Source organism: Eulemur rufifrons, chromosome 16 (genome assembly GCF_041146395.1).
Source record: "Eulemur rufifrons isolate Redbay chromosome 16, OSU_ERuf_1, whole genome shotgun sequence".
Taxonomy (NCBI): Eukaryota; Metazoa; Chordata; class Mammalia; order Primates; family Lemuridae; genus Eulemur; species Eulemur rufifrons.
Genome location: NC_090998.1, coordinates 48,528,172 through 48,555,879, shown reverse-complemented (window position 1 = coordinate 48,555,879; position 27,708 = coordinate 48,528,172). Strand labels below are relative to the sequence as shown.

Genomic DNA, 27,708 nt, shown 5'->3' with positions numbered 1-27,708 from the left:
GGAAAATACAATAAAATGAACCACTAGATAAATGAAATTAAAAACAACATACAAAAAACAAGCCCTATTTTTTTATTATTAGATTTAATAGATATAAAAATCACCCTAAAAAACCATTATAGAGATTTTTGATAGCTTACAATTTTGGTACTTATTTGTTTTGACCAGAACTGTCTTGTCCATCATGAGAAACACTGTTCTAGTGTGCTTACTATTCATTATACTAAACATTGGGGATATAAAAGAAAACCAAAGACAGCCTTCACTTTCATAATTTTCACCATAAAATACGTATTTGTCCAGGAAGAGGTAACAGTATATACAAAGAGGTTTGAAACATAATGATTCTAAGAATTATAAGTAGTTTTGGCTAAAGAGGTAGGCAGGGTCCAGTTTGAATTTTATCCTTTAGGTGATGGGAAACATGTTTTAGGCCTATCATAATCAAATTTGCATAAATATTTGCTTTTTAAAACAATAAATTTAAAAGTAGTGTACTAAGTGGATTGGAAGAGGACAAATGATGGAAGAGAGATATTTTGATAATTCACAAAAATGATGCTGAAGTATTGAAATAATGTATTAGCAGGGGAGGACATGACAGATATAAGTGATATTTAAGAATTAGAATGAACAGGACTTGGGATATGTTTTTTGGCTTGGGTTACTGGATGGATGGTTGTAGTTATAAGGAAGTATAAGAAATAAAAGAATCAAAATTAGTGTTAGTAGACACGTTAAGTTTGAATTATATGTAGTCTATCTTGGCAGGAATGTCCATTTAACAGTCACATATTGGAGGGAAATTCAGAAGGTAGAATTATGGTTGAGACAATTTGGGATTTGGCAGTATGTAACTGGATGTCAAATTCTCAAAGGTAAAAGGGCTACAACGAACCTAGCAAACAGGCAGTCAAAAGTGACCTTATCAAAAACATTCAATACTTATATATTGTCTAGTATGTGCCAAGCACTTCTTAAGCACTTTATCTTCATTTTGCAGATGAAGGATCTAAGAAGTTTCTTATCCAAGGTCACATAACTTATAAGTGGCAGAGCTAGGATTTGAATCCAGGCAGTTCAGTTCCAAAATCCATGCTTTTACCTACCATGCTATGCAACTGACAGACTGCAGTGAGATGAGGACTGAATGGGAGATGAGAAACTAGGGAGAAAGCACAGACCATCCGTTTCAAGGTCATGGGTCCCTCTTACTCTACTCTCCATTAAAAAAAAAAAACCACTTGACTCGGTATATATGCTGAAAGGAAGAAAGACAGTGAAGAGATGAGGTGAAAAAGTATAGAAAAGAGAAAACAATGTAACAAGTCTCAGGGAAGGTAACACAGGTTCCAGGAAGATGGTGGTTTCATCATGATGACAGATACATTTTTGGTATAGTGTTCAACAAAACTACTGTAAGTATAAGAGGAATCTCAAAGTATGTTTTATTATACTATTAAGAATTTCCTTATAAATAATCAGCAACATTTTTGTCACAAATTTGCTTCATTTTGAAAACATTATTGAAAGCCTTCTCTTGGCAAAGTATAAAACACAGTATTTAGAAACGTCCTAGGAATTATTCATAATGTCTAGACAGCATTATCTAATATATACCAAATCTAGAATATAATTGAGGCATTAAGAATAAACATTATATATTGCTCAAAATATTTTAGGTACTCCTCTTTTTAGAACTGGCACACATGTGAAAAAGCATCAATAGTTAGCAAACAGAGGATTCCAATGTGTGTTTACTGAGTGTACAAACAATGTGTTTTTCGCTGTGGCAAAATAGATTTCTGATACAGGGATTTCTGTGGTGGAAAAATATAGGAAGAAGCATGAGCTATAATGTTACAGTTTGTACTTCTAGTAATTCTCTGCTATTTTATGACCAGATGAACAAAATATAAGTCATACACTTCTGCGGTCCCCAACTCCTGGGCTGGGAACCTGTACCAATCTGTGGCCTTTTAGAAACTGGGCAGCACAGCAGGAGGTGAGTGGCAGGTGAGCCAGAGAAGCTACATCTGTATTTACAGCCACTCCCCATCACTTGCATCACTGCATAAGCTCCGCCTCCTGTCAGATCAGCGGGGGCATTAGAATCTCATAGGAGAGCAAACACTACTGTAAATTGCACATGCCAGGGATCTAGGTTGCATTCTTCTTATGAGACTCTCATGTCTGATGATCTGATGTGGAGCTTAGGTGGTGATGCTAGTGCTGGGGAGCAGCTGCAAATATAGGTTATCATCAGCAGAGAGGTTTAGCTGCACAATAAATGTAATGTACTTGAATTATCCTGAAACCATCCTCGCTCCCCACCTCTGGTCCGTGGAAAAATTGTCTTCCATGAAACAAGTCTCTGGTGCCAAAAAGGTCGGGGACTGTTGATATACTTTACCAAAGGAAATCAAAACCCAATTCAAATGTCACCTTCTTAGTGAAGCCTCACTTATTTCCCAATGACTCTCTTTTCTTTGTTTCTGTGACATTTTGCTGATCATGCTTTCCATTGTATCACATGTTTTTTAGAGCCAGGGTCACACTCTGTGGCCCAGGCTGGTGTACAGTGAGATGACCACAGTTCACTGTAACCTCAAACTCCTGGTCTCAAGTAACAACCCTGACCTAGACTCCTGTGTAGGTAGGACTATAGGCAAATCCCACCATGCCTGGCTAATTTAAAAAAAAAAAAAAAAAATTTGTAGATATACGGTTTTGCTACATTGCCCAGGCTGGTCTCTAACTTCTGGCCTCAAACAATCCTCCCTCCTCGGCCTCCCACAGTGGGATTACAGGTGTGAGCTACCATGCCTGGCCTATATTTCATATTATATCTTATTTATTTATAATGTCTATCTTCACTAGATCATGAACTTCTAGAGGACAGGCACTGTCTTTCTAAACTCTGTATCACCAATGTCTAGAACAATACTTGGCACATAGTAGAGACTCAATTGTTGTTTGTTGGGTCAGCTAAATAATTAGCTAGTAAAAACAAGAAAACTAGTTTAGTTGCTCTTAACTCCTTTGCCTTGTTCTCTCTCCAACACTAGATGAACCTAGTCATCTATTTTACCCATAATGTAACTGAACACTGCTGGAGAAAATCTCAAGTGAATAAATTTGTATCATTCTAAATTGATGATCTCCAACCTCAAATGAGAACTCAATACTGTGAGGCAATTTACCCTTTCATTATTAGCTAATGATCTGGTCTTGTATTTTGGGATAATGGAAGTCATCACAAAAATCCTTTTCTTTTCTCATACTGCAACAGAAGTGTCTTTTCTCCATTCAAATGTTGCATTGTAGGGCTTGGTCCCGGGACATCTTTTTTCATAGATGCCTTCATTCAGATGCAACCATTTCCATGATTTTAAATACCATCTACAACAGCCATATTTCTATTTCCAGCCTGGGTCTCTGATTCTATATTCTATACAAGAATATCCAATTGCCTATTATCTGTCTGCTTGGATATTTCATGGACATCACAAATTGAACATGCCTAAAATTAATTCATAAATCTCCCTACCACAAATCTACTTTCCCTACTGTCCTTCCTCCAACCACTCTGATTTCCTTAAATGGTTATATCCATCATTATGATGAACAAGCCAGAAACGAGAGAAACACTTGTGATTTCCTTCACCTTTCATTAATTTGAGTGTCATCTATATGCCAGACACTATTTCAGGTCATTAATGTGTCCACAGCAGTGACTAAAAAAATCCCTGTACATATAGATCTTTTATTTGTGTGTACGTGTGTGTGTGTTTATGTATGTTGAGAGTATGGGAGGTAAGACATAAGCATGGCAGATGGTCATGAGTACTGTACAAAATGTGGGGCTGCTACTATTTTATATAGGGTGACTGAGGAAGGATCTGACTGATAACAGAGACCTAATGGAAGTGAGAGAACAAAAGTGCAAATATTTAGAGGATGAACATTATAGGTATAGGAAACTGCAAGTCCAGAGACCCCACAGTGGAAACACTCTTGGCATGTGCAAGGGGTCCAGTAAGGACTGAGCCGAACAAGGGAAGTGACCATGGAGGAATGTGATAGGAAATAAACTAGCAGGGGGCCAGATAACATAGGGCCTTATAGTCTGTTTTAAGGACTTTGGCTTCTGTTGAGTGAAATGGGAAAGCATTTAGTGTTACACAGTAAGAGTAACAGGAAATGCCTTAAATGTTTGAAAAAGATCTCTCTGGCTATTTTTCAAGGACAGACTATAGGGGTTCAGGGTAGAAGCAAAGAAACCAGCTAGGAGATAAATGCAATAAATTAGACAAATAAGAGTGGCCTGGAACCTTCAATACCTTTGTAACATATTAAAATCCAAATTCTCCCTATGTGATTCAGTTTTTGTCTATTTCTTCAAACTCATTTTGTCCCACTCCCCTTCATACATTATTTCACAGGTTACTTCTTTAGGTTCCTCAAACTTGCCCATCTTAGGGGCTTTGCACAGTTTTTGCTCTATCTCACTTCAACTCTCACCTACCTACCTCTTACCATTCTTTGGTCATAGCGCAGATGGTACTTCAGGTGAGTATTCACACTCAGCTTCAACTAGGTGCTCTCCAGGCCCCTATTATTTACTCACAGCACTTTTTTTCTTCATGATACTTATCATAATTCATGATTGATTTAAAGTTTATCTCCCCTACTAGGTTGTAAATTCCATGGAAACAAAATGTTTTGTTTATCATGGTAGAATTACTGCCTATCACAGTGAAAGAGACTTAGTAGGCGCTCAATAAATATTTTCTGAGTAAATAAATGAATGACCTCATAAGTATACCTTACTCAAAAAAATTACTCAGCTTGATCATTTACTACAATATTCTTAAGATAATGCTTGGAGTAACTTACGGTTTTTGAAAATCAACTTCATCATCAAAGGAGGAAAAATATCCACCAGTGATATTTAGAAGAATGAAAGCAATTCCAAAAAGAATACTTGAACTGTTTTGAACATTCTGACCATCAAGTGAGTAAGTGTGTGTATAGCCTCATAGGGAGACTGTTTTGAATAGCAAAACAATAATGCTACTTTATGGGAGCATCTTGTGTTATCGGGGCCATTCACTGGGTGTAAATATAAAAATATTTTTAATGGTTGTACAACAAGGTGAACATACTTAATGCCACTGAACTAAAAAATGGTTAAAATGGTAAATTTTGTTATATTTTATCACATAAAATATATTTAAAGCATATCTTCTAAGTTGATTAGAATAATTTTGAAAAAATATATTATCTCAGAATGTTCTGAATAACAATCCAGTTTTAACTCACTTATTAACTTGTCTTAGTGACTGGAAAATCACTTAAACTCTCCTTGCCCCAATTTCCTTATCAGTAAAATAGGATACTAATGTTCTAACTCATAGACTTCTGTGAAGAGGAAATTAAGAAAGTGAAAATAAAATTAAAGAAACAACCTGCATTATGCAAAGAAGTGTACTGTTATTATTATCAGAGGTTGCAGGTTCAATTAATGTTTGAATATTGATTTATATGAGAACTAGTAATTTATTTTAGATATTACTATTAACAATTAACAATGGTTTCACTAACCAACTCACTGACCCTCTCTCTCCCCAGAATAGTACAATTTATAAATCAATGTAAAGAAGTGATTTATTTCAATACCACAAGACAGAAATTTAAAAAAAAGAAGTGACTGATAATATTTAGCAACTGGTTTTGATACATATAGTAGTAAAAGAATACTGACCTGAAACATCAATTATTATCTAAGTGACAATGACACTAACAAAGTTATCACGTGAAATACATACTATCACAAACTATTTCTACTTATAATGTAAAACAGAAGATGGTAAAAAGATAGTGACATTAAAAGAAAAAAAATCAATAGCTGAGAACCTTTTAGTAAGCGTAAACTTAGTTGATTAGAATTTACATGTATACATTTAAAAGAAATAGACAAAAGACAACAAAGCAAGACTCTAAGGGGGATTTAGCGTGGCTTTCATCTTTTCAAAGATCAGTACAATATCCTGTATTTTCTAGAGACTATTCAGTAATACTAATTTATACTTTAAAATATAAGCCTGAAACACTTTAGGATCATCCCATCAAAAAAGTATTCAATGATATTAGTATACATTTAGCAAAGGAGGAAAATATATCTTAGAAAGATTATGAGATCAAGAAAATGAGCTGTTAGTAAATTTGGAACCAGTTTTCATTTCTTCTGGTTTTTTTGGGAGGGAGACAAATCTGTAGTTCCCATTATAAACCACAGATTGACATTTCCTATATATTCCTTTCAATTACAAACAAAGATCCTTGGAATAATTATAAAATCAACACAAGATACTTCAGCCTAATTATATTAATAACATCTGTTATAAGATGTAATCACTGCAATACTATCTAATAAGTATATTATTAAATTGGTGTTGATTTTTTTCTAGCCAGAGTAGTGTAAAACCATTTTGTGGTTCTAACCATTTTGTGGTTCTAACCATTTTAGAATCACATGTAATGAATTATAATTCTTTAAAAGAATCTCTTTATTTCTCTGTGATCTATAAGCATGTCATTTTCCTATGAAAGAGTGACAGACAAAACACTTAAAAGTCTATATTAATTCAGAAATAGAAGCATTAATACTAGGGAAATTTACTTATTAACTGAGAATATTAAAAAAACAGACCAACAAGATACCCCTGATCTGAGATTAAGAAGGGCATGTTTTCATGACAAGAAAACACTACCAGCCAAGTTACACAAGTGCAAGGCATTCTTTTAGAGATACCACTTCTTCCCTGGTTGTGAATACTATATTCTTTTAAAAAAAATTTTCATTATTATGGATATATAATAATTGTGTATCTTTATAGGATACATATGATGTTTTGATATACGCATACAATGTGAATTAATCAAATCAGGGTAACTGGGTATCTATCACCTCATGCATTTATATCATTTACTTGTGTTAGGAACACTTCAGTTCCTCTCTTTTGGTTATTTTAAAGTATGACCTAACTTATTGCTGATTATGGTCACTTTGTTGTGTTATCAAATATTGTTCATCCTATCTAATTATATTTTTGCACCCATTAACCAATCCCACTTTATCTCCATCTCCCACCTACTCTTCCCAACCTCTGGTAACCGACATTCGAACTCTCTGTCTCCATGAGAACATTTGTTTTTTTTTTTTTTTTTTTTTTTTTTTGAGACAGAGTCTCACTCTGTTGCCCGGGCCAGAGTGAGTGCCGTGGCGTCAGTCTAGCTCACAGCAACCTCAGACTCCTGGGCTCAGGCGATCCTACTGCCTCAGCCTCCCGAGTAGCTGGGACTACAGGCATGCGCCACCATGCCCGGCTAATTTTTTTGTATATATATATTTTAGTTTTCCATATAATTTCTTTCTATTTTTAGTAAAGACGGGGGTCTCACTCTTGCTCAGGCTGGTCTCGAACTCTTGACCTCGAGCGATCCACCCGCCTCGGCCTCCCAGAGTGCTAGGATTACAGGCGTGAGCCACCGCGCCCGGCCTAGAGATCATTTGTTTTTAATATTTAGCTCCCACATGAGTGAGAACATGTGAGATTTGTCTTTCTGTGCTTGGCTTATCTCACTTAACATAATGTTCTCCAGTTCTATTCATGTTGTTGTAAATGGCAGGATTTCATTCTGTTTTTGGTGGCTATATAACAGTGAATATTAAATTCTTACAGAACTATACTATATATACTCTTTCCTAAAATAATCTGCCTGAGAATGTAGGTCCTTCTTTCCCACCCTCATCTCTCTTTTTAAAAGGGACACTTCTCCCCTACTCTAGTCCAAACAAGGGAAAAATGAAAACGTTCATATCCATGTTGAGAAAACAAATGGTTCTAATGCAAGTCAGGTTGTTTTTTTCCATTATTTTTGCTTTTGTCAAAATGGAAAGAAGACCTAAGTTGTCATTTGATAGAGGGTTAAACATATTTTTGATGATAGTTTGCTATGCATTTTTTGGCAAATAATGTGAAAGGAACTCAAATAACTGAGCTTAATATTCTACATTAGAATGAAAACCCACCCTAGAAAAAAGTTTGGATTTTTAGTCAGCCACGTTGTTCTCAGTATATCAGAACAAGTCATTTTCTTCAAGATCTTAAACTATTTTTTTTAAATTATGTCTCGGGGTGAGGTTTTTCTTTTTTGATGGAAACTATATTTGTTTAAATGTAAGGTTGGCAATTTGAATAAAATTAGAAAGTTGCATGTTAAACTGGGCTTCTGAGAAACTGTGTTTCAATAAATGCAAAAAAAGAAAGTCTCAAAGTGAGAGCAGGCTACTGTTAACATTTAATCACAGTCAAAGCTAGGAAATAATGTATCATAGAAATAACAGCTTCAGTAATGACTTTTTCATTGTTTTACTATGTAATGGAGATCTAGTTTCTTAAAAGAATGTTATTTCTATGTATTACTCATTCCCTTAAGTCTTCAAAAAAACTTTAAACTTTCCCTATTAACATTCTTCTAAATTTACTAAATTTTTTTTCCAAACTCAACAGATCACAGAAAAAAAGCCGACTGTAAAAATGCTTGAAATCCCAACTAATTTTATATAACTTTATGACAAGAATGACAAGTCCTTGATTAGTATCATTTTTTTTCAATGACTTCCTAGAATCTATTTAAGGAGCCCTATTATGTCCAAGTAAAGAGACTAAAAACAATGATCTTACGCCATGCTACTTTACACTGGAAAAGACCATATCATTCCCTGCTTCAACTGTATCTCAAGAGTTGCTTCATCCAGGAAGCCAATCATAAGCTTCCTAGCTAGGTAGGCCTGGACAACGAAAAAGATAAAGGTTGGTGTAAATCTACTGAACTAACACTAACTAAAAATACTTCCAATAATGCAAGTTTAAAAACCTAGACATTCTCTAGATGGAGTAAAGGATTTAGGGCACAAGAAAATTATTCTGTTATATTGTGTGTACCACCAGGACACGGTGGTATATGCCTAATCAGGAGGCTCAGGCCAGGGGTAACTTGAACTCAACAATTTTAAGTTTCAGAATGCTCTGTAGGTTGAATATTCATAAACAGTTCTATATTATATCTCTGCCTAACAGATTGCCTTGGGATAGCTAAACAAACCAGTACAGTTCAGAAATGGAGCAGATGATAAATACCATTACTGCATAATACCAGGTGAAAAATTCTTTCTTTTTTGTCCACTAGGTCCAGTCAAAGTGGAATAAGTCTCACAGGAAAGGAGAACAAATATAAGGGTTATAGAAGATAGAATCTTTCCAGAGTCATTCTGCTTAATTCTTTGAATTTAAAAAACCAAAAAATAATATCTACCTAATACCTATTCAGTAGTTACAATGTGCCAGTCATTATTTTAAGAGTGTTATATTCATCAGCTCAATGCTCAAAAACTCCTAAGATATGGGTACTATTATTTTCTTATCTTCTGGTGAGAAAAAGGAGTTGTGGGATTAACTTGTCTAGGGTAACAGTTAATAAGCAGGAGAGCTATGTTTTCAAATCTGGTAGTGTACTTCCACAGACTGCACTCTTTATCTATATTAGTTTTTTTATGTTTTTTGTTTGGTTTTGTTTTTAAAGCCCAACTTTGGTTCTGAGATTCCATGACAATGCTTCTGGGGCATTAAGGAAAGCAGACTGAGTTCTGGGAACTCCATCCAACCAAAGAAGTTTTACAACACTGGTTTAAATATTGGGGATACAATTAAACTTTCCATAATAACTTCAGGTTTTGATGCTAAAAAGCAAAATGTTTAAAAATCACAATACCTAGACTATAATCTTTCTAAGATCAGGATATACAGTCATCTTCTGTATCTGTGGGGGATTGGTTATAGAAGCACCCCACCCTGTGGATAACAAAATCCATGGATGTATAAGTCCCTGATATAAAATGATGTGGTATTTCCACATAACCTATATATATATATATATCATTCTATATTCTTGAAGTCATCTCTAGATTATACTCATAAAATCTAATACAATAAATGCTACATAAATAATTGTTGTACTGTATTTTTTGGTTTTTAAATCATTGTTATTCAAATTTTTTAAAAAATATTTTCAATCCACAGTTAATTGAATCCTTGAATGTAGAACATGTGGATATGGAGAGCCAACTGTACATCCAAAAATATCTCATCTATGCCATTACATCAGAGAAAATCTTGAGCATCAATATAATTAAATTAAATAACAATAATAATGTTGAATCACACATTGGTGCTACTTAGTTTTCCATCATGGGTGATCAAAAGAGTTCACTATCTCAAGGTTACTGATGGGCTAAGCATAACCCTCTCCTATAAAAAAAAGGTATGTTTTCACATTCATTTTTTTACATATGTCAATAATTATACCACCTGATGCACTAAAATGATCACTCATATTTTTTAGAATTATTAAATTAATTTAGGAGATTACATTAAAATTCAAATTATCAGTAGAAATGTTATTTTTATAATATTTTCTCAAGTTCATGAATGGTCTTCAATTTCAAAGAAGTTATAAGAAAACTTGAAAAGGAAGCATAACTGAAGAAACAAGTCTGAAAAAATTTTTAAAGAATCTATTCTATTAGTTATCTATTACCCTTTTTGTCTGCAGACCTACAAAATCACCTGAGTGTTTGTGAAACAGGAGCAAAGGCTACTGCCACCATTTTGTATTCCTTCTTAAGGTAAATTTTCAGCTTGAGAGCTGACATGTAAACCAATTAAAATCCTAGACTTTCTAATTCTCCACATGGATTAAAAGTTAAAAGCAGCAAAAATAAAAACTCACTTTTCTTCTCCAACTTGCCTAAAGAGTTTTATTTTAGAGAGTATAGTTTCCAACTACATTAACATACAGACATGAAATAATATCCACTGCTTTAAATACTCATTGCTGAAATTTTGATTAAAAATTTTACAATTACCACCAAAAAATTATAAACCATCATCCTCATAGCTATGTCTCAGATGAAATGGTGAAATGTATTACAAGAGAGGGTCAGCAATAGATCTACCAATTTATTGTAATAAAATAGCTTTAAACAGAAGCAAAAATGAGTAAGATGAAGTTTCTCATACTGTAAACATGACATATGAGAAAGCTAAACAATGCCAAATCTAGCTCAACAGAGCTGGTTGTAAGATTTAATTTTAATACCCACTTTTAAGAACCTATAGTTAACCATAAGGAAACAATATCAAACAGACATATCAAAGGCACAGAAAACTAGAAAGTAATACCACCTTAGAAAGAATTTAGTCTGAATACTGGCCAGAGCCTCCCATGAATGATTAGCATGAACATGAACTCTCGTTCTCTTCTGACAGATTCAAATTTCTAATGCCTATACTGTTAAAATCTTTTCTTAATCTTTATGAAAAAGCACCAAGATAGGTTTTCTGTATTAGAATATTAAAAACACCAGTCAAGCTAATATCAAGCTTCTGGAACCAAAGTAATTTTGGCAGTGCAAAGATGAAGAGTTAAGCTTAGCATTCATGTACTTTACTTGGTTATCTAAAGAACTAAGGATAATAATATATTTTGGGTTGTTCTTATCAGATATATTTCCTTTCTCCCCCTTCCAGAAAAATAAAGATAAAAATTTAAATTTTCTTATGTTTAACTAGGGCTAGGACCCTTGAAAACCAATTTTGAATGAAGTAATTCACATTAAAGTATGAACAGTATTACCCATTCAAAGAAGATTTAAAGGAAGAATTCATTAACCTATATAGTCTCTGTTTGAACAGATAGGCTATTTTCCAAGTGGTTAACTCTAAACCAAGAAATCAGAAACTGACTAAATATACCCTCCACCCCCATGTCTAAAAGATTGCTAATTCCTGGCCTATAGAGTATGACAGTTAAATTCTAACTTCTAAGAATGCTATAAAGATAATAGTTAATTTAGGAGACAGCTGGATTAATGACAGTATACAAAAAGGTTCACTTAGAATACTAGATGGTGAAGAGTCATTCTTTTTTCAGATAGTCAGAAAGATGTATAATAAAGTCCTTATCAATCTATACTCTGTATTTAAGCTGTATCTTTGGAAGCTGCCTCCTGGGCAGAGAAGATTTAATATTAAAATATTAATAGAGAATGAAAAATTAAAGACTTAAAATTAAAAATTCAGAATTCACAAAAAAGACTTACCAAAAAAAGGTTAAAAGTCAAATATCAAAAATGGTCTACAATTATTTTGAGCTTTCATAAACAAAGAAATTTTATCTGTAAAAATTAAGACGAATAAAATGATCACCCTAATTTTATACATACTAATAGTGATATTAAAAAATACATAGCTCTTATTACTTTAGAATCAATCAAAGACATAAATATTTAACACGTTAAGTTGAAATAGGATATAAACAAAAGGAGAAAGGAAGGGGAAGCTCCATGGAAAGAAAAAAGGGGAGGGAAAGGCAGTGATCTCTTATATCCCCAAATTAAAAGACCTTTAAGGGAAAGTGATTTGTTAAAATATGTATCCAAAGGGAAGTTCACAAAATTTTCTTTTATAAAATTCTAATTTCCCATTAAAGCAAAAAAAAAAAAAAAACAAAAAAAAAACCACAAACAAAAAAACAAAACAGCAACAGACTTCTACTGAATAAAGGATGGAATTCACTAGCTTTTTTTCTTTTTCTTAGAGAGCTTAAGTTTTCTGTTTGGAATACATTTTTGCATGAGGTGACATTTAATCTACATTATGGTAATCAATCACATGTCAACTAACTGAGGAGCTTAATATTCTACTACAAGTAGTAGAATTAATGAGTCAAATGTATATGCTTAAATCTTCCATGAAAATATAAACTCTCAAAACACATAAAACACTCATATTTTGACATGAAAAACCCAATTCTATTTTTCTTGTATTACAGATTTCCACGGAACATGAGTTTTATTTTGTTTGGAAAGACCTACCTGAATAGCTGAGTTCATGAAACATGTATTTCCCAAGTTACTTAGGCCACAGAGGCCTGGTTGTTCATTGTTTCTTCCAGGTTCTGAATAATCATAGTTCTTATAAGCAGTATATGATGGGAGACAATAATTTGAGTTTTTCACACTGGAAGAAAAAAAGTATTTTTCACAATGTAGCCAATTATTTTATAATATAGTTACAATAAACAGAGTACTTTAAGCCTATTTATGAAGATAGGTGGTCAATTGTTAATTTTTTTTTATAAAGCACTCAACTCAGGTACTTTTTAAGACATGAACCTCAAACAATATAGTCACCCCTTAATTAAAATACTCCTCATCCAATCAACAAAATCACTCCAATATACCACACCAGCCAATACAAACTACTATTATATCTTTCTACCCTTGATTAACTGGAGCAGCTTCACAGCCTGCTCCATTCTTCATTGCTCCATCAAATTTAAAACATTCAGATTTTAAACACCACCCACAGCAATAAATCATCTCATTTATGTCTCTTCTGCATCCTGCTACTGTAATACAGTAAGAAGAGTAGAAACAGGAAGAGTTCTGCTTTAGTTACAGGTGAGAGCAGAGATTTCCAAGGCCACTGTGACATCACTGTTCTGATGTACTGAAGATTCTATTTATAGTTTCTATGCTAGATCAGCCAAAATCTAGTGTTCAAATGTGGAAAAAATCCTAGGTGATTAGAAGTGCAAAAATGATTGTAAGCAAATAAATCCCAATATTATTTGTCTCTTGTTTATTCTAGTTTGTCAGAATAATACAGCTTATTTATTTAGATAAATATAACCTCAAGGTAACTTTTACCATAATAAATGTCAATCTTTAAAAAACTCTATATATAATCTTCTGAAATTTAGAAAATCGGGGTAATTTTAGAAAGAACTAAGAAGTCAATAAATAAGTTAAACGATTCCTCTTTTATTCACACATAAATAATTTTGTGGAAAAGGATGGATTCGTCCTTATTTTTTGATATTTATGCTAGGTACTTTGGATATAATTCAAAAGCATATTTTCAATCTTTTTTTATTCACTAGAAAAAACCTGAACAAAAATCAAGACTATTTGCTAGATGATATAAATAAAAGAATACAGTTTTACAAATAAACATGATGAATCAGTAACTCCAATAATCTCAAATGGCTACAATTTATTCCTGGTATTATTTTTTAAAAATAGCCTTTTCTTATAATTTCAAATACTTCATTTTATTATCCTATATACTATACTCTCAATTTTATTATTATAACAGTTTAAGTGAACTATACTACGACTTGTTTCAACAAAGCCTTTAGTAAATACACACACACAGACACCACCACCCACCCTCAACCAAATAAGTAAAATACATAAAACCACATCAAAAAATTATACACAGTGCTAGCCTACTAATATTCCTGCATTAAAAAAAAAAAAAAATACTCCCTCTCCCACAAACAAAAAAGGTCAACTCCCTGACTCTCAAAAATCAATCTGCCCTGAAATTAAACAAAAAATAGCAGGGCCCAAAGAAATGTAACCTTAATTAATTCAAATTCAGAATTGCTAGACTTATGGTTATTTACTTGTTTTAAACTAGAAAAAAAATAAAGCCAAAATTAGAATTCAAATAGTTTTTTTTTGCAGATCATTATCCTTATGATTCGTATTTTATTTTATATTCCTAGTAACTAATAAAATGCAAAGCACCTACTAGCAATTCTATATATGTTCACTCATAATTGGATTATTGAATCTAATTTTGGGTAAACACAAGAAAAGCTCAAATACAAAAAAACCTGTTTTTCTTTTATTACTGTAAGTGGCGTCAAAAATCAAGGTCTTGTGTATATATACTAAAAAAGTGCAAGGCCTGCATTTTCTACACATTCTACATGTTACAGAAGAAAAAACATATATTCTGGCTGTAAAATTATAGTAAAATTTAAGCAGCCAGAGCACACAGGGGAAGTATGCCCAAATGCATGCCCATGCCTACACACACACACGCAAGTGAAAAGACTAAAAGCACATTTACATGCTCATTCCTTAAGTATATATTCAGATATCTGTCTCTCCCCACATGTAATACAAATGGATGCTGGAAGTTCTACTCTTCTTTGCGGCAACATGATGTAATTTGATGGGATAGGAATTCCTATTTACTGAGAAATGAACAAAAAACTTATTTACAAAGCAGTTTTTTTGTTTTGTTTTTAAAAATCTGAATCCTTAAATGATATCTACATTTTAGTGTAAATGATAGGGTAGGTATATATACCACCCAAAGATTGAGATAGTCTAGATGCTCAAAGATGATAAAGAAAAGCAATGAATTAAAAATACTTTAATATTATCTTGATTGGTCATTTATAACACACATGTAATGTACACTCTAAGTCAAATATTAAAATTTATCATGGAAAATACCAAAACCACAGCTGTTTACACAATTCAACAAAAGTACATGAAAATCTAAGTCCTAAAGATAGCCTCTATTATCTTATATGACTATTTATACTAATCTTTTCCTGAAGATCTTGCTAGTCATCATCTTTTAAGGCTACACTACTTTGCAAAAATAAATACATTTACAGTAATAGTAATGGAAATTTTAATACTATACTAGATTAACTCTGGATTATAAGTCTATCTTCTTTAATAAAGATACATTAGAAATGCAACAAATTTTTTTTTTTTTTGGTAAAATCGAACTTTATCTTTCTTTAAAACTTTCAGACTGACTTTTCAATTAGCACTGACATTCAACATTATAAACATATGTTAATCCTCATAACTATAATTATGCCCATTTTCTGTTAATGAATGATGCTCTCAGCTAATTAATTTATCAAATGCTAAATGGCTAGCTCTAATGGTCTCCAAAATTTACAGTTTCTTTTCATGGCTTAATCTCATACAGGAAATCATTTTCATGTCAAATAAAAAAGATTTAAATGAATAAACAGAAAAATAGAAATGTGTTCTGAGATGAAATGTCAAATTAAGACAGTAAGTACATTAAAAATATTTTTCTAAAGGCAGTGTTAGTAACATATCAAAATAAATATAGCAGGGCAAAAAAATGCAGGTAATATAACTACTACCAGAGAATTTGGCAGATATTAAAAAACATACTTAAATTATAATTGAGGCAAAAACAAATACTCTATGGACTAACAGGTGAAATTACAACACAGGGTAAACAAACTATATTCCAGTAATGGATGCTTCATAATATTAGTTTTTAATAAAAATTTTGTTCAATTGTAAATGAAATCATTCCAAGTATACTTTATTACCTTTATAACAATATTTTTATTTCTAGAAATAAAAATTTTATAACTTAGCAATGTATCAGTGTAGGATTATTGAAGTCTTAAATTTGTAAATAAATTTCTTACAAGCTTCTATATCATAAATATTGATTTTAATATGTAATTTATATTTGTAGAATACTTCTACATACATGAAGTTTCAAAAATGCACTTAATCTAAAAGGATTACCCATTTTACAAACTTTTAATTAAAGAAACTATGCTATTTCTATTTGAAGTCTTAAGCTGCTACTTTACCAGTTGAATGGAAATTCAAGAAATAAATTTTATATAAAATAATTGTTTAAATTAGATGGTGTTAATTCAAGTTTTTTAAGGTTAAACAAAAACTTTCCATTTTATGAATGCTTAAGTTCTGTATCTTACTAAGAAAGGTAATCCATACATAAAATTTACTTTTAAGCTCAAAATGATCACAGCATGGCGGTACCTCAGTAGTTATTTGGTATTAAAATTCCTTAATATGAAAAGACTATTTTAGTGTCTAAATTAGACAAATATAATTAAAAATATAATTATAACCACAGTAGAACCATTAAATATGTTTTAAAACTTAAAACCCAAATTCTTGTCAATAGTTTCTGTAGTCAGAGGTTTTGAGATTAGTTATATTGTCATAATTTTATGATAGGAGGGGAAATAAGACAAAAACAGAAACATACCAGACCACATATACTAATATTGTGACTCTGGTCAAAGTAGTCTATATTCAGTACAGTCTATACACAATGTTGAAAATCTCTCCAAATAATGACTATAAATACATTTTGCACCTGGTAAAGGAGTTCTCTTATTGTAACTGTGGGAGCCATGTGTACTTGGTAGAAACATAAGTAATATTTTATCTACAAAAATTAATTTTGATAAGTTTAATTTGAAGATATCATATAAAATACAAACTGAATTATAGGCGATATTTTGGATATTCATAGTGTCTTCAATATTTCATTAATACACCACAATGTAATGTTATTACATATGGTGCACACATCTTTTTATGAATTAGTGAAAAAAGGCCATGACAGTTTTAAATCTTGATTCCTACTGGCAAACTCTTTTCTAGAAATGTACTAATACTCCGACCTCTCAAAGAAAATCCTTTTAAGAATACACATTGTTATTTAATTTTTCCAAATATGACTGAGGTGGGGGAAAGTAGATGGGATATTTTATGGTTTTAATTTACATACCCTAATTAGTGGTAAATCTGAATATTTAAAATGTTTATGCCTCATTTAATTCCTTTATTTTCATTGCCCAGTGTGTTATTTGCCCATTTTTCTAATTGTCCTAGAAAATTTTCCGCTCATTTTTTATGTGCTTGATATATTAAGAATATTTATCTTTTATCACTTGTAGCAAGTAGTTTTTTCCATTTATTTGCCTCTTTTTTAAATGCCTAACAATTATCTTGGATTTAAAATTCTAAAGAGAAATTCTCAAGAATGACCCAATTTTCTCAACAATATATCTGGCATAATCTGTTCATATTCCATCAGTCTAGAATGCTTTCTGACCACATTAAATCTTTTACATACAAAGGTCTGTTTCTGGGCTGTCTTTTGATTCCATTGATCTGTAGGTGTATTCTTGAGTCAGTACTATGCTGTTTGAATTTTCCTATCTTCATAGTATTTTCCTTTATTTATAATACATGGGAAATTTAGTAAGGCTAATACTTTCAGATTATTTTTTCCCAAAATTATTTTAACTATTTTCATTTGCAATTTAGATGTATGTTAGAATCATTTTGTCAAGTTTTCCCTCAAAAATATGAATTTTAAGGGAAAATGAATTAAACCTATAAATTCAATTATTGGTGTTATTTCACAAATAGCTTCAGTCTTTTTGAATTTACTCATTAGGATAATCAGATGCCATTTATGAACTGAACAAATAGTGCAAATATTTAACTATCTAAACAAACACTGTTAACCTAATACATAAACCACACTGTATATATTCAAAAAATAAAAGGAGGATAATTATCTCTAGATCAAAATTCTTCCCATAATTTGGGCTAATTAAAAATAACGAAGGCTTTCTTTTAACCTTGTTTTTTTGAGACAGGGTCTCACTCTGTTGCCCAGGCTAGAGTACAGTGGTGTCATCATAGCATCACAGCTTACTGAAACATCTCAAATTCCTGGGCTCCAGGGATCCTCTTGCCTCACCCTCCCAAATAGCTAGGACTACAGGCGCAAGTCACAGTGCTCGGCTAATTTTTAAATTTTTTGTAGAGATGGGGGTCTTGCTATGTTTCCCAGGCTGGTCTGGAACTCCTGGCCTCAAGTGATCCTCCCACTTTGGCTTCCCAAAGTGTTGGGATTACAGGCTTGAGCCACCATGTACCTTTTTCAATAAAATAAATATGGCAATTTTCAAGGTAACATACCCAGTTCAGATGTTACAGTGAAGCCCAAATGATTTTCAACCTTTTCTCTTACAGTGATACAGCACACACTACCATAAAATTTCTATAAATTTCAAGATTCTGAATTTTATTTATCATGGTTCAAGGGAACTGTTTCTCTGAACTTAAGAAAAAGTGATTGGCTTTTTCATAAACATAAAAATTTGTGTGTGCTTTCCAGTTGAGAATCACTGATATACACCTTAAAAAAATACTTTATTGGTGGAACATGGTGGCTCATGCCTGTAATCCCAGCACTTTGGGAGGCTGAGGCAGGAGGATTACTTGAGACCAGGAGTTTGAAACCAGCCTGGGCAACATAGTTAGACCCTGGTTCTAAAAAAAAAAAAAAAAAAAAAAAAAAAAAAAAAAATCAGTTGGGTGTGGTAGTGCACACCTATAGTCCTAGCTACCTAGGAGGCTGAAGAGGGAGGATTGCTTGAGCCCAGGAGTTCGAGGCTGCAGTGAACTATGATTGCACCACTGCACTTCATCCTGGGTGAAAGAGCAAAACCCTGTCTCTAAATAAAAACAAAAACAAAACAAAGACTTTATTATGGGTGACTACATGTCTAGTCCTAAAATGACATCTGAACTTTACATTCTCCCTAAAAAATTGAGTTCTAACAAATTTCTATATTTCAATAGTGTGTTGTATGTAAAATTCTGAAAGTGCTTTATTTCTTTCAGTAAACTATTGTAGTATATGTATTAAATCAAGAAGTAGTTTATAACTGCTCTCTTTCATGTTAAGTTACTCATGGAGGAACTGATCAGTAATTTGAAAGAAAACCAATTTTAATGCATTAAGACGTTTATCCTAAATTTTAGATACAAGAGATTTTTTGCAACCACAATAGGGCGATCAATTAAACAAAGAGTTTTTAAGATTCAGTGCTTACTTTCTGTTGTTGATGTTGTTATAATTATTTGACAGAGATGAAGGAGAGATCTTTGGTAAAGTTGAAAAATTGGATGCACCTGGGGACCTTTAAAAATATGAAAATGTTAAATTAGATAAAAAAATGAAGAATTTTGAAATTAATTATGAAATAAAGAAAAGAACTAACAGATGACAATGTTTGTAGTAAATGAATGCTGGAAAACAGATTTATGAGCAAAATCACTATATATCCTTTGGTTTTCAATTTCTAATGTATTTTTCCTTATAAAATATAATGATATAGAGGGAACTCTTTTCTAATAAAATTTATCAAATTTAATATGCAACTTGCTATTACTTCTATAAATCTACTAACCCGATGTACCCATTTCTGAGTCCAGGTAACCGTTACTAACATTTTATAATCAATTTCCATAAATCAATGGAATTCAAATATTTTACTTTGTTTCTTAGTAGGTACCATGGCATTCTAATTAATACAACACTGACACAGAGATCAGAGAATGTTTTCAGTTCTTAAAAATTTAAGGCAATGGGGATAGAACAGCATAAGAGAATCCCAAACATAATCCCAAGAAGTAATACTTGGACAAAGTTTTCTCTGGAAAAATGGGAAAGACGTAAGTCTGATTAAATTATTATACACACCTCACTAATTTAGAATCTTTTTGAAGAAATCTTAATTACTACTGGCTTTTAATCAACAAATATGCTTTAAAGGCATGACTTATAAAGGATAAATCTGTTATATAGAAATAATTAAAGGACTTAAAGATCTCTGAAAGATTTAATTACCCTTGTAATTCTGTAAGCAATTTTATTTTACTAGGCAACATCTAGGTCATGGGCTGTAAAAAGCTAAGTGTTAGTCCAGTACTCAGTCATAGTAAATGCTAAATTAGTGAGGCCCAAAGTGCTAAGTTTTTAAAAATAATTTTTTCCTCTACCCAGGTGCTAATAAACAATGAAATGGTCTATGGGTAGGAAAGTATAATCTACAAAATCTGCTTTTAGGTAATTTGGATATACCTAAATATATGTATTTAGAATGTATTATGAAGAATAAATGGTAGTTAACAAAAGTTCTTAAATATAAGAAAAATTTAACTTTCAAAGTTTTATACATTATGAAATCTTGGAAAAAATTTTCTTTCTTTTGAAGGAAGTTCTTTTTTTTGGAGACAGGGTCTCGGTCTGTCACCTGGGCTAAAGTACAGTGGTATCATCATAGCTCATTGCAACCTCAAACTCCTGGGCTCAAGTGTTTCTCCTGCCTCAGCCTCCCCAATAGGTGGGGCTACCATGCCTGGCTAATTTTTCCATTTTTTGAAGAGACAGGGGTCTTGCTCTTGCTCAGCCTAGTCTTGACCTCCGGGCCTCAAGCAATCCTCCCACTTCAGGTCCCCAAGTACTGGTATTACAGGCATGAGCCATCAAGGGCTAGCCCTTGAAAGAGGTTATTTTTGCTGATGAAGGGATAAATTACAGTAAGGGGGACTTCTAGTTAGATGCCTTTCTCACAGAAGTCCTTTTAACAAGATTTTATTTTACTATACTAAGCTTAAAACACAAAATACAATCACCCAAATTTTAATACAAAATAATGTGGAAAACACATTTACAAAAGTAATTTTAATAATCCTAATATTTCTCAGTACTAGTTTTGAAATAATAAAAATATAGAAATATCCTGGCATTTCTGCCTCCATATTAAGAATTCTAAATTAGGGAGGAAAATCTAAATTGGTTAGAGACTGAGTTATAATCAATTATAACTCAGAGGTTAATTTTTCAAAATATAATCCATTGTAACTCTTCAGAAGCACATGTATAAACCGAAACATTCCCTTAAATCTTACCTATAGTAAAAGTTACAAAATATTCATGACTTTATCCAATAAAGTGGCTGCGTATATTAAATACATACACATATAGTGTGTATTTTATATATTTCTTTTTTTGCTCATCTGTGGCCTTTTTGATTATTTATTAGCAACTCTACCTAAGGATTGTATTAAAAGGAAAAGAAAGTGAAATATCATGTAGTTAATTCGTATTTTCAGAGTTTGTATGGAATTCATTCAAACACTCAAACATTTATTAAATGATTACTATATGCCTCACCCTTGATAAGTACTGGGAATACAATGACAAACACAGTTCCTGACCTCAAACAGCTCACAATGTAATAAAAAAAAAAAGGTATATAAGCAAAATAACTATAGAACAATATAACTGCTATAACAAATTTTAATATAAAATTTTGTGGGTAGTAACATGAAGTGATTTTAAAATGAAGTATAGTTAGAGAGATAGGTGGGAACGAACAGGGAGAGTATTCCAGGTGGAAAGAATAGCATATGCAAATATACAGGACTGAAAAAACCCAGCTAGACTGAAAGAGTAGGATGAACATAGTGACAGAAATAGAAGTTAGTACGGTAGGTATGATGATAATAAAATGTCTCTTATGTTCTATGAAGGAGTTTAGATTTCATCCAATTGTGCTGAGGCATGTTGAAAGATTTTAATAGAATATCAATAAAATCAGATTTATATTCTAGAAAGATAATTCTTGCGAGATCAGTTAGGATACTATAAAAATAACAAAGGTGAGAATTAATAAGGCTTGGAGTTAAGAAAGTAAAGTGGGCAAGAACAATATATCTTGGATATTTAGGAAGCAGTTCTCATAGTCTGTGGACCTCGGGGGGTGTCCAAGACCCTTTCAAGGTGTCCATTTGTGAGGTAAAACTATTGTCATAATAATAACAAATTGTTATTTAAATGTTATATGAACTCTTTCACTGAATGGAGATTTGCACTAATAGTGCAAAAGCAACTGTGGGTAAAACTGCAGGCACTTGTGTGCATCAAAGCAGTAGCACTAAACTACTTCACCATCCCACCGTAGAAAACAAAGTTCCACTTAAGAACGTCCACATTGGAAAAATAAAAATTATTGACTTTGTTAAATCTTAATCCTTAATTGCTCCTTTTTAAAGTATTTTTTGAGAAACTCGAAAGTTTGCATAAAGCATATCTGCTACATACTGAAGTATCATGGCTGCCACGAAGAAAAATTTGTGCAATTATTTGAATTGCAAGTGGTACTAGTCATTCTTCATGACACCACTCTTTTTACTCTTTTCCAGTTAAAAATAATTGCCTGTGATTATTCAGACTTGGCCATCTAGCAGATATTTTCTCAAAAATGAATGAAGGCGGCCTGTCACTTTAAGGAAAACAACTCAAAGTGTTGTTAATGAGAAAATTCAAGCTTTCAAACAAAAATTAGCATCTTGGAAAATGACTCTGCCACCATGAGCTTCCCAATACTTAGGCTCTTAAGACTGATGATGTTTTAACATATGTGATGGAAAAATATTGTCATATAATAAAATGTGTCAACATTTGGAAGATCTGCATAACTCAGTGAATCAATATTTTACAAATGAACAAAATGTGTGAGGTTACATATTAAAGATTTTAATGTAATAGTATAACCTTTAAGACTTAAACCACCACTGGTGAATTTTTGATGTAGTATTAATTAACTGAAAATACTCCTCCCTTTTTCAACTATATCTGTGTGAGGTTGAATTTTCTTTATATACTTCAACCCAAACAATATATCATAATAAATTAAACTCAGAAGCACATATGAGAATTTAGCTGTCTTCTATTCAATCAAATATTAAAGATATTTGCAAAAATGTAAAACAATGCTACTCTTCTTGGTAAATTTTTTTTGGAAAGCTGTTATTTTTTCATAAAAATGTTGTCAAATATAGTGGTTTAGTATTATCATTTAAAAATAAATATCTTAAAATTTTATTTCAATTTCTAATATGAAAATCATTAATAGATACAACCCACATGAACAGAAATTCTTTGGGTTTTTAATGATTTTTAAGACTACACTGGGGTACTGAGATGAAAATGTTTGAACACTTCAAGTTTATGAAGTAGAATCTATAAGACTTGCTGAGTAATTAGAGGAGAGAGGTGAGGATGAAGGAGGAACTCAAGCTAGCTCTGAGATGGTATGCAAAATAGGGAATATAGGAAATGAATACAGTTTAGGTTGAGGGGATGGGAATAGGTGGGGTAAAAAAGATTTTGTTCCATCTGACGTGGGGAGTCCTACATGAAATTTAGGAAAAATCTGGACTTCAGTACAGAGGTCTAGGCTAGAAATATAGAATGGCATATTGGTGTCAGTTTGAGCTGTCAGAGAGCATCGGCATAGATAGAATGTGTCATCTAACCTTCGACACCTACTATGATATGAAAAAAAGAGGTCTTCTGACAGAAATCTTCCTTAATCAATGCATTTTAGGTCTGACCAGGATTGCTGCATACATTCAGCGAAGCTGTGCAGACAGTACCATGCCAGGGAGGGCCTTTCACGTAGATTACAATGTGAGTGATGCCCCCTAGAGCTGTACACTAGCCACATAACCAAATGTGGCAACCATGAAGAAGGAAGGGAGCTAGACAGATACAGGATTGGTCAGAGAGGTGAGAATAGTACTTGAAAAAGAGGTGGTATCATGCATTCAAATTCAGAGAATTTCTTTAGGAAATAGTTATCCAAAGGAAGTACTAAAGACAAGTCAAATAGGTTAAAAAAAACAAATAATAACTTTGTTAAATTCTGAATGGGTGATAAGCAACAGTTAAGTACAGCCTTTTTAAAGGAGTCAGATGTCAAAGGAAAAAAAAGCTAAAGAATGGTATTTAGAGAAAGTGTATGGTTTTTGTTTTTAAAGGTGAGAGAGACTTGTTTATATTCATAGGATGAGAGGGAAGATGACACTGGAAAAAAAAATGAGCTAGTGTGCACCATATGTGTGGCAGTATGCTAGGTATTTATACGCACAGGAGAAAGGAAATAATGGAAAAGGACTAGGAAGTAGTAGAATAAATGCCATAGACAGGCTAACCTTAAATAGCAAGGAGAGCAGAGAGGTAAGGATGGATGTGGTCCACAGTAAAGGTGAACTATAACAATTTTTAAATGATGTTACAGACATTACTGATGAATGATAACAGATCATGTATCTATTCTGATTTCAACTTCTGACTGAGATTACACACAGCCCCAATCTAGCTAATATTTGTGGAGTTAATGTCAGACTATTTAGGGGTTGCCTAGTCAGTGTACAGATGATAACCAGAGCCCTTTAGCTCTCTTTCTGTGATGTAATTTGGAAATTACACTGTTCACCAACAACTCTGCTTTAGTGGCTTTCTAGAAAGAGGCAAGAAGAAATGCTTAGAATACTATACAATGACTGGATAACACTTACCTAGAGTTAAACTAATTTTGGCCAGTTTGGGCTAGGTGTAATACAAGGTATAATGTATTGTCTCTTAAGACAGAAAAAGGAAAGACATCCATTTATTATAGCTGAAGTGGTTTCAAGAACAGAGAAAATTCAACCTTACCCCTGACAAATAAATGTTTAGAGCATGTGGATTTCCCTATGCTCAGTATGTTTCAAGGCTAAGTTGAGCTTCTTACTTCAAAACAAAAACATGTCTTGCTCTTGGTAAGTTAACTGAATATTTAACATACATGGAAATCTAATAGCATGTTAAGCAACCAAAATGTAGAGAAGTCTGAATGCTAACATAGCAAACCAATTAATTAAAGACTTTTATATTTATTTTCAAACCTAACATTATATAACAAACTAACTTTATAAAACAAAAATTATCTTATTAACAAAAACAAGACCAACCTTAAACTCCACTTCTAGCCATCATCCTAAGACAAGTTGTTAGAGAAAAGGAAAATTTTAAATCCCATGAAAATTAAACACTTTTCCTGTTGTGAGATACAGATTAGTTCAATTCAACAGCATTTGCCGTGTGCCACGCTGGTTAAATTAGGTACTTAAAGATACACAAAAGAGAGTTTAAGGAATTTATATATAAATTGCATTTTGTAGCTTCATTTTTGTTCCTTATTTTGACTGCTTAATTTTATGTATAGTATTTATAATATAAAACATTCCACTTTTTAAAAATGAAATTGCAATCACTTTTCTTCAGCCACCATGAATCTCAGTACCAAACTTGTGACCCCTTTTAATTTTAAACTTAGAAATTTTGAAACATACAAATACTCATGTACTCAGTATCAGTCACTCAGCTTCAAAAATTAACATTCTTCCAGCCAAGTCAGAATTTTAGATTAAAAAAAAAAGAAAAAAAGAAAAAAAATTAACATTCTATCATTCTTATTTTATCTATAATCCCCACAACCTCCCCGCTCCTTTTGTTGGACTAGTATAAAGCAAATTCTACACCCATAATCTCACCTGTAAATACTACAGCATGCATCCCTAACAGATAAGGGATCTGTTTTGTTTTAATCACCACATATCATTATCGGTTCCAATCCAATACCCAGTTCTGTTCAATTTTTGCCCAACTATCTCAAATTTTTTTCCCCTCCAGTTGGTTAGTTTGAATCAGGATCCAAAAAAAGGTCCATACATTTGTAGATAAATTTTAATAACTGCAAAGGCCCTTACTGCTCCTATCAGCTAACTTCACCTCTGATTTCATCTTACTGTGACTACAACATTTATTTTCCATTTGTCCTCATTTTTGTATCTATTTATATAGTTAACCTTGATTTATACGTGTTACTGTAAATTGCTCATATCCCTTTTGGCACAAATCAGGGGAAAAGGAAGAAAGTATCCAATAATTACTTTTGAGCACCTGTGAGTATCAAGTATCTGTATGAGAACTCTACACTTACATTCATTTAGACATGTAATATATTGCCTAAATTTTCTAACTTCAATTAAATTTAGATATGGCTTTTAAATGTTGAATCTAACACTAGTTAATCTTAACTATAATCACACTCTGATAAAACTTGGAGACATAGTGGTACTAGGTTATATATTATCTTTACATAACACAAAGTAGGTAGAAGTTTTAAATGTAGAAAAGATTTATTTAATCTATATCTATATTCAAAGAAAAATTAGCATACATATTTAAGATCTTAATGAATATTAAATTGAGTAATCTGTAAGCACAGAATTATAGGGTAGTGTGTTTATGTACACACACAAGCATTTCCAAAAAGGATATGGAGTTTAGACAACTTAACACATGAACTGCCACGTGAGTTATATTTAACTCATGCTAGTTTTGAGCCTGGGGCTGTCAGTTGGTTTGTGAAAATCTTACTTGTTGATGTTCTTATTGTTACACCTAATATCAACAACTTAATTGCATATAACTCACGCACAAAAAACAATAAAAAATAACAAATTTTTCAGTAAATTAGAAAGGATCGTTTTGCTTTCGAAGTTTTTATTCTATTTTCGTAATAAGACACCATGGCCCCAGGGAAAAATTTCTTTTTTCTAGTGCAGCAGTCAATGTGTTAAATAAAATAACAATATAAAAAAGCAATCTATTGGTAAATAGTAGTGTTAGGTCCGGAGCCAAGAGAGACACACAAAGCCTCATGTGTACCAAAATGCCATTTATTTTGAGCATCTGGGTGCAGATGGGTGGAGGCAAAGAGCGTCCACACTGAGGGAGGGGAAAGCCTTGGGTTTCTCAGGGGGTAGGGAGTTCCTGGGCCAGAACAGCTGCTGCAATAAATTTTTTTAAACAACCAATTTCTGGGACCTCTGCTTCAGTCTCATCCTATAGAGATGGGGGGCGGGTAGCGTCATCCTTATCAGGAGAGAATAGGAATGCTGACTGCAGCTGTCTGTTAGATTTACAATGTCTTGAGGACTCTCCAGCCTCCTGCCACTATTGTTTTACAAGCCTAAGTTTTCCATTAACTGCATTCCACCCTATACATACTTTTGGGGTTCCCACCTGGAACAAACCTAACAGTAGTCCACAGGAACTTTATTCAAACATTATTATAATGCCTTTCTCTTTAACTGACAAATACCTAGAAAGGGTATATATTTAGGTCACAGATACCTAGAAAGGGTATATTTAAATAACAGATTTATAAAGTAGTTTCTCTCCCTCTCCAGGA

General features: G+C 32.5%; 1 protein-coding gene across 2 annotated transcripts in view; it reads right to left on the bottom strand.

Annotated features, from left to right (window-relative positions):
- USP15 (ubiquitin specific peptidase 15) overlaps nt 1-27,708 on the bottom strand; it is a 129,593-nt gene that overhangs the window by 33,935 nt on the left and 67,950 nt on the right. Inside the window, exons 7-8 of one of the 2 annotated variants that reach the window (XM_069491645.1) lie at nt 19,669-19,755; nt 13,004-13,148 (exon numbers count right to left, since the gene is read on the bottom strand). In XM_069491645.1, the coding sequence (XP_069347746.1) occupies nt 13,004-13,148; nt 19,669-19,755 (232 nt within the window). The remainder of the gene's footprint in view (nt 1-13,003; nt 13,149-19,668; nt 19,756-27,708) is intronic. The other variant, XM_069491646.1, reaches the window with a different exon arrangement.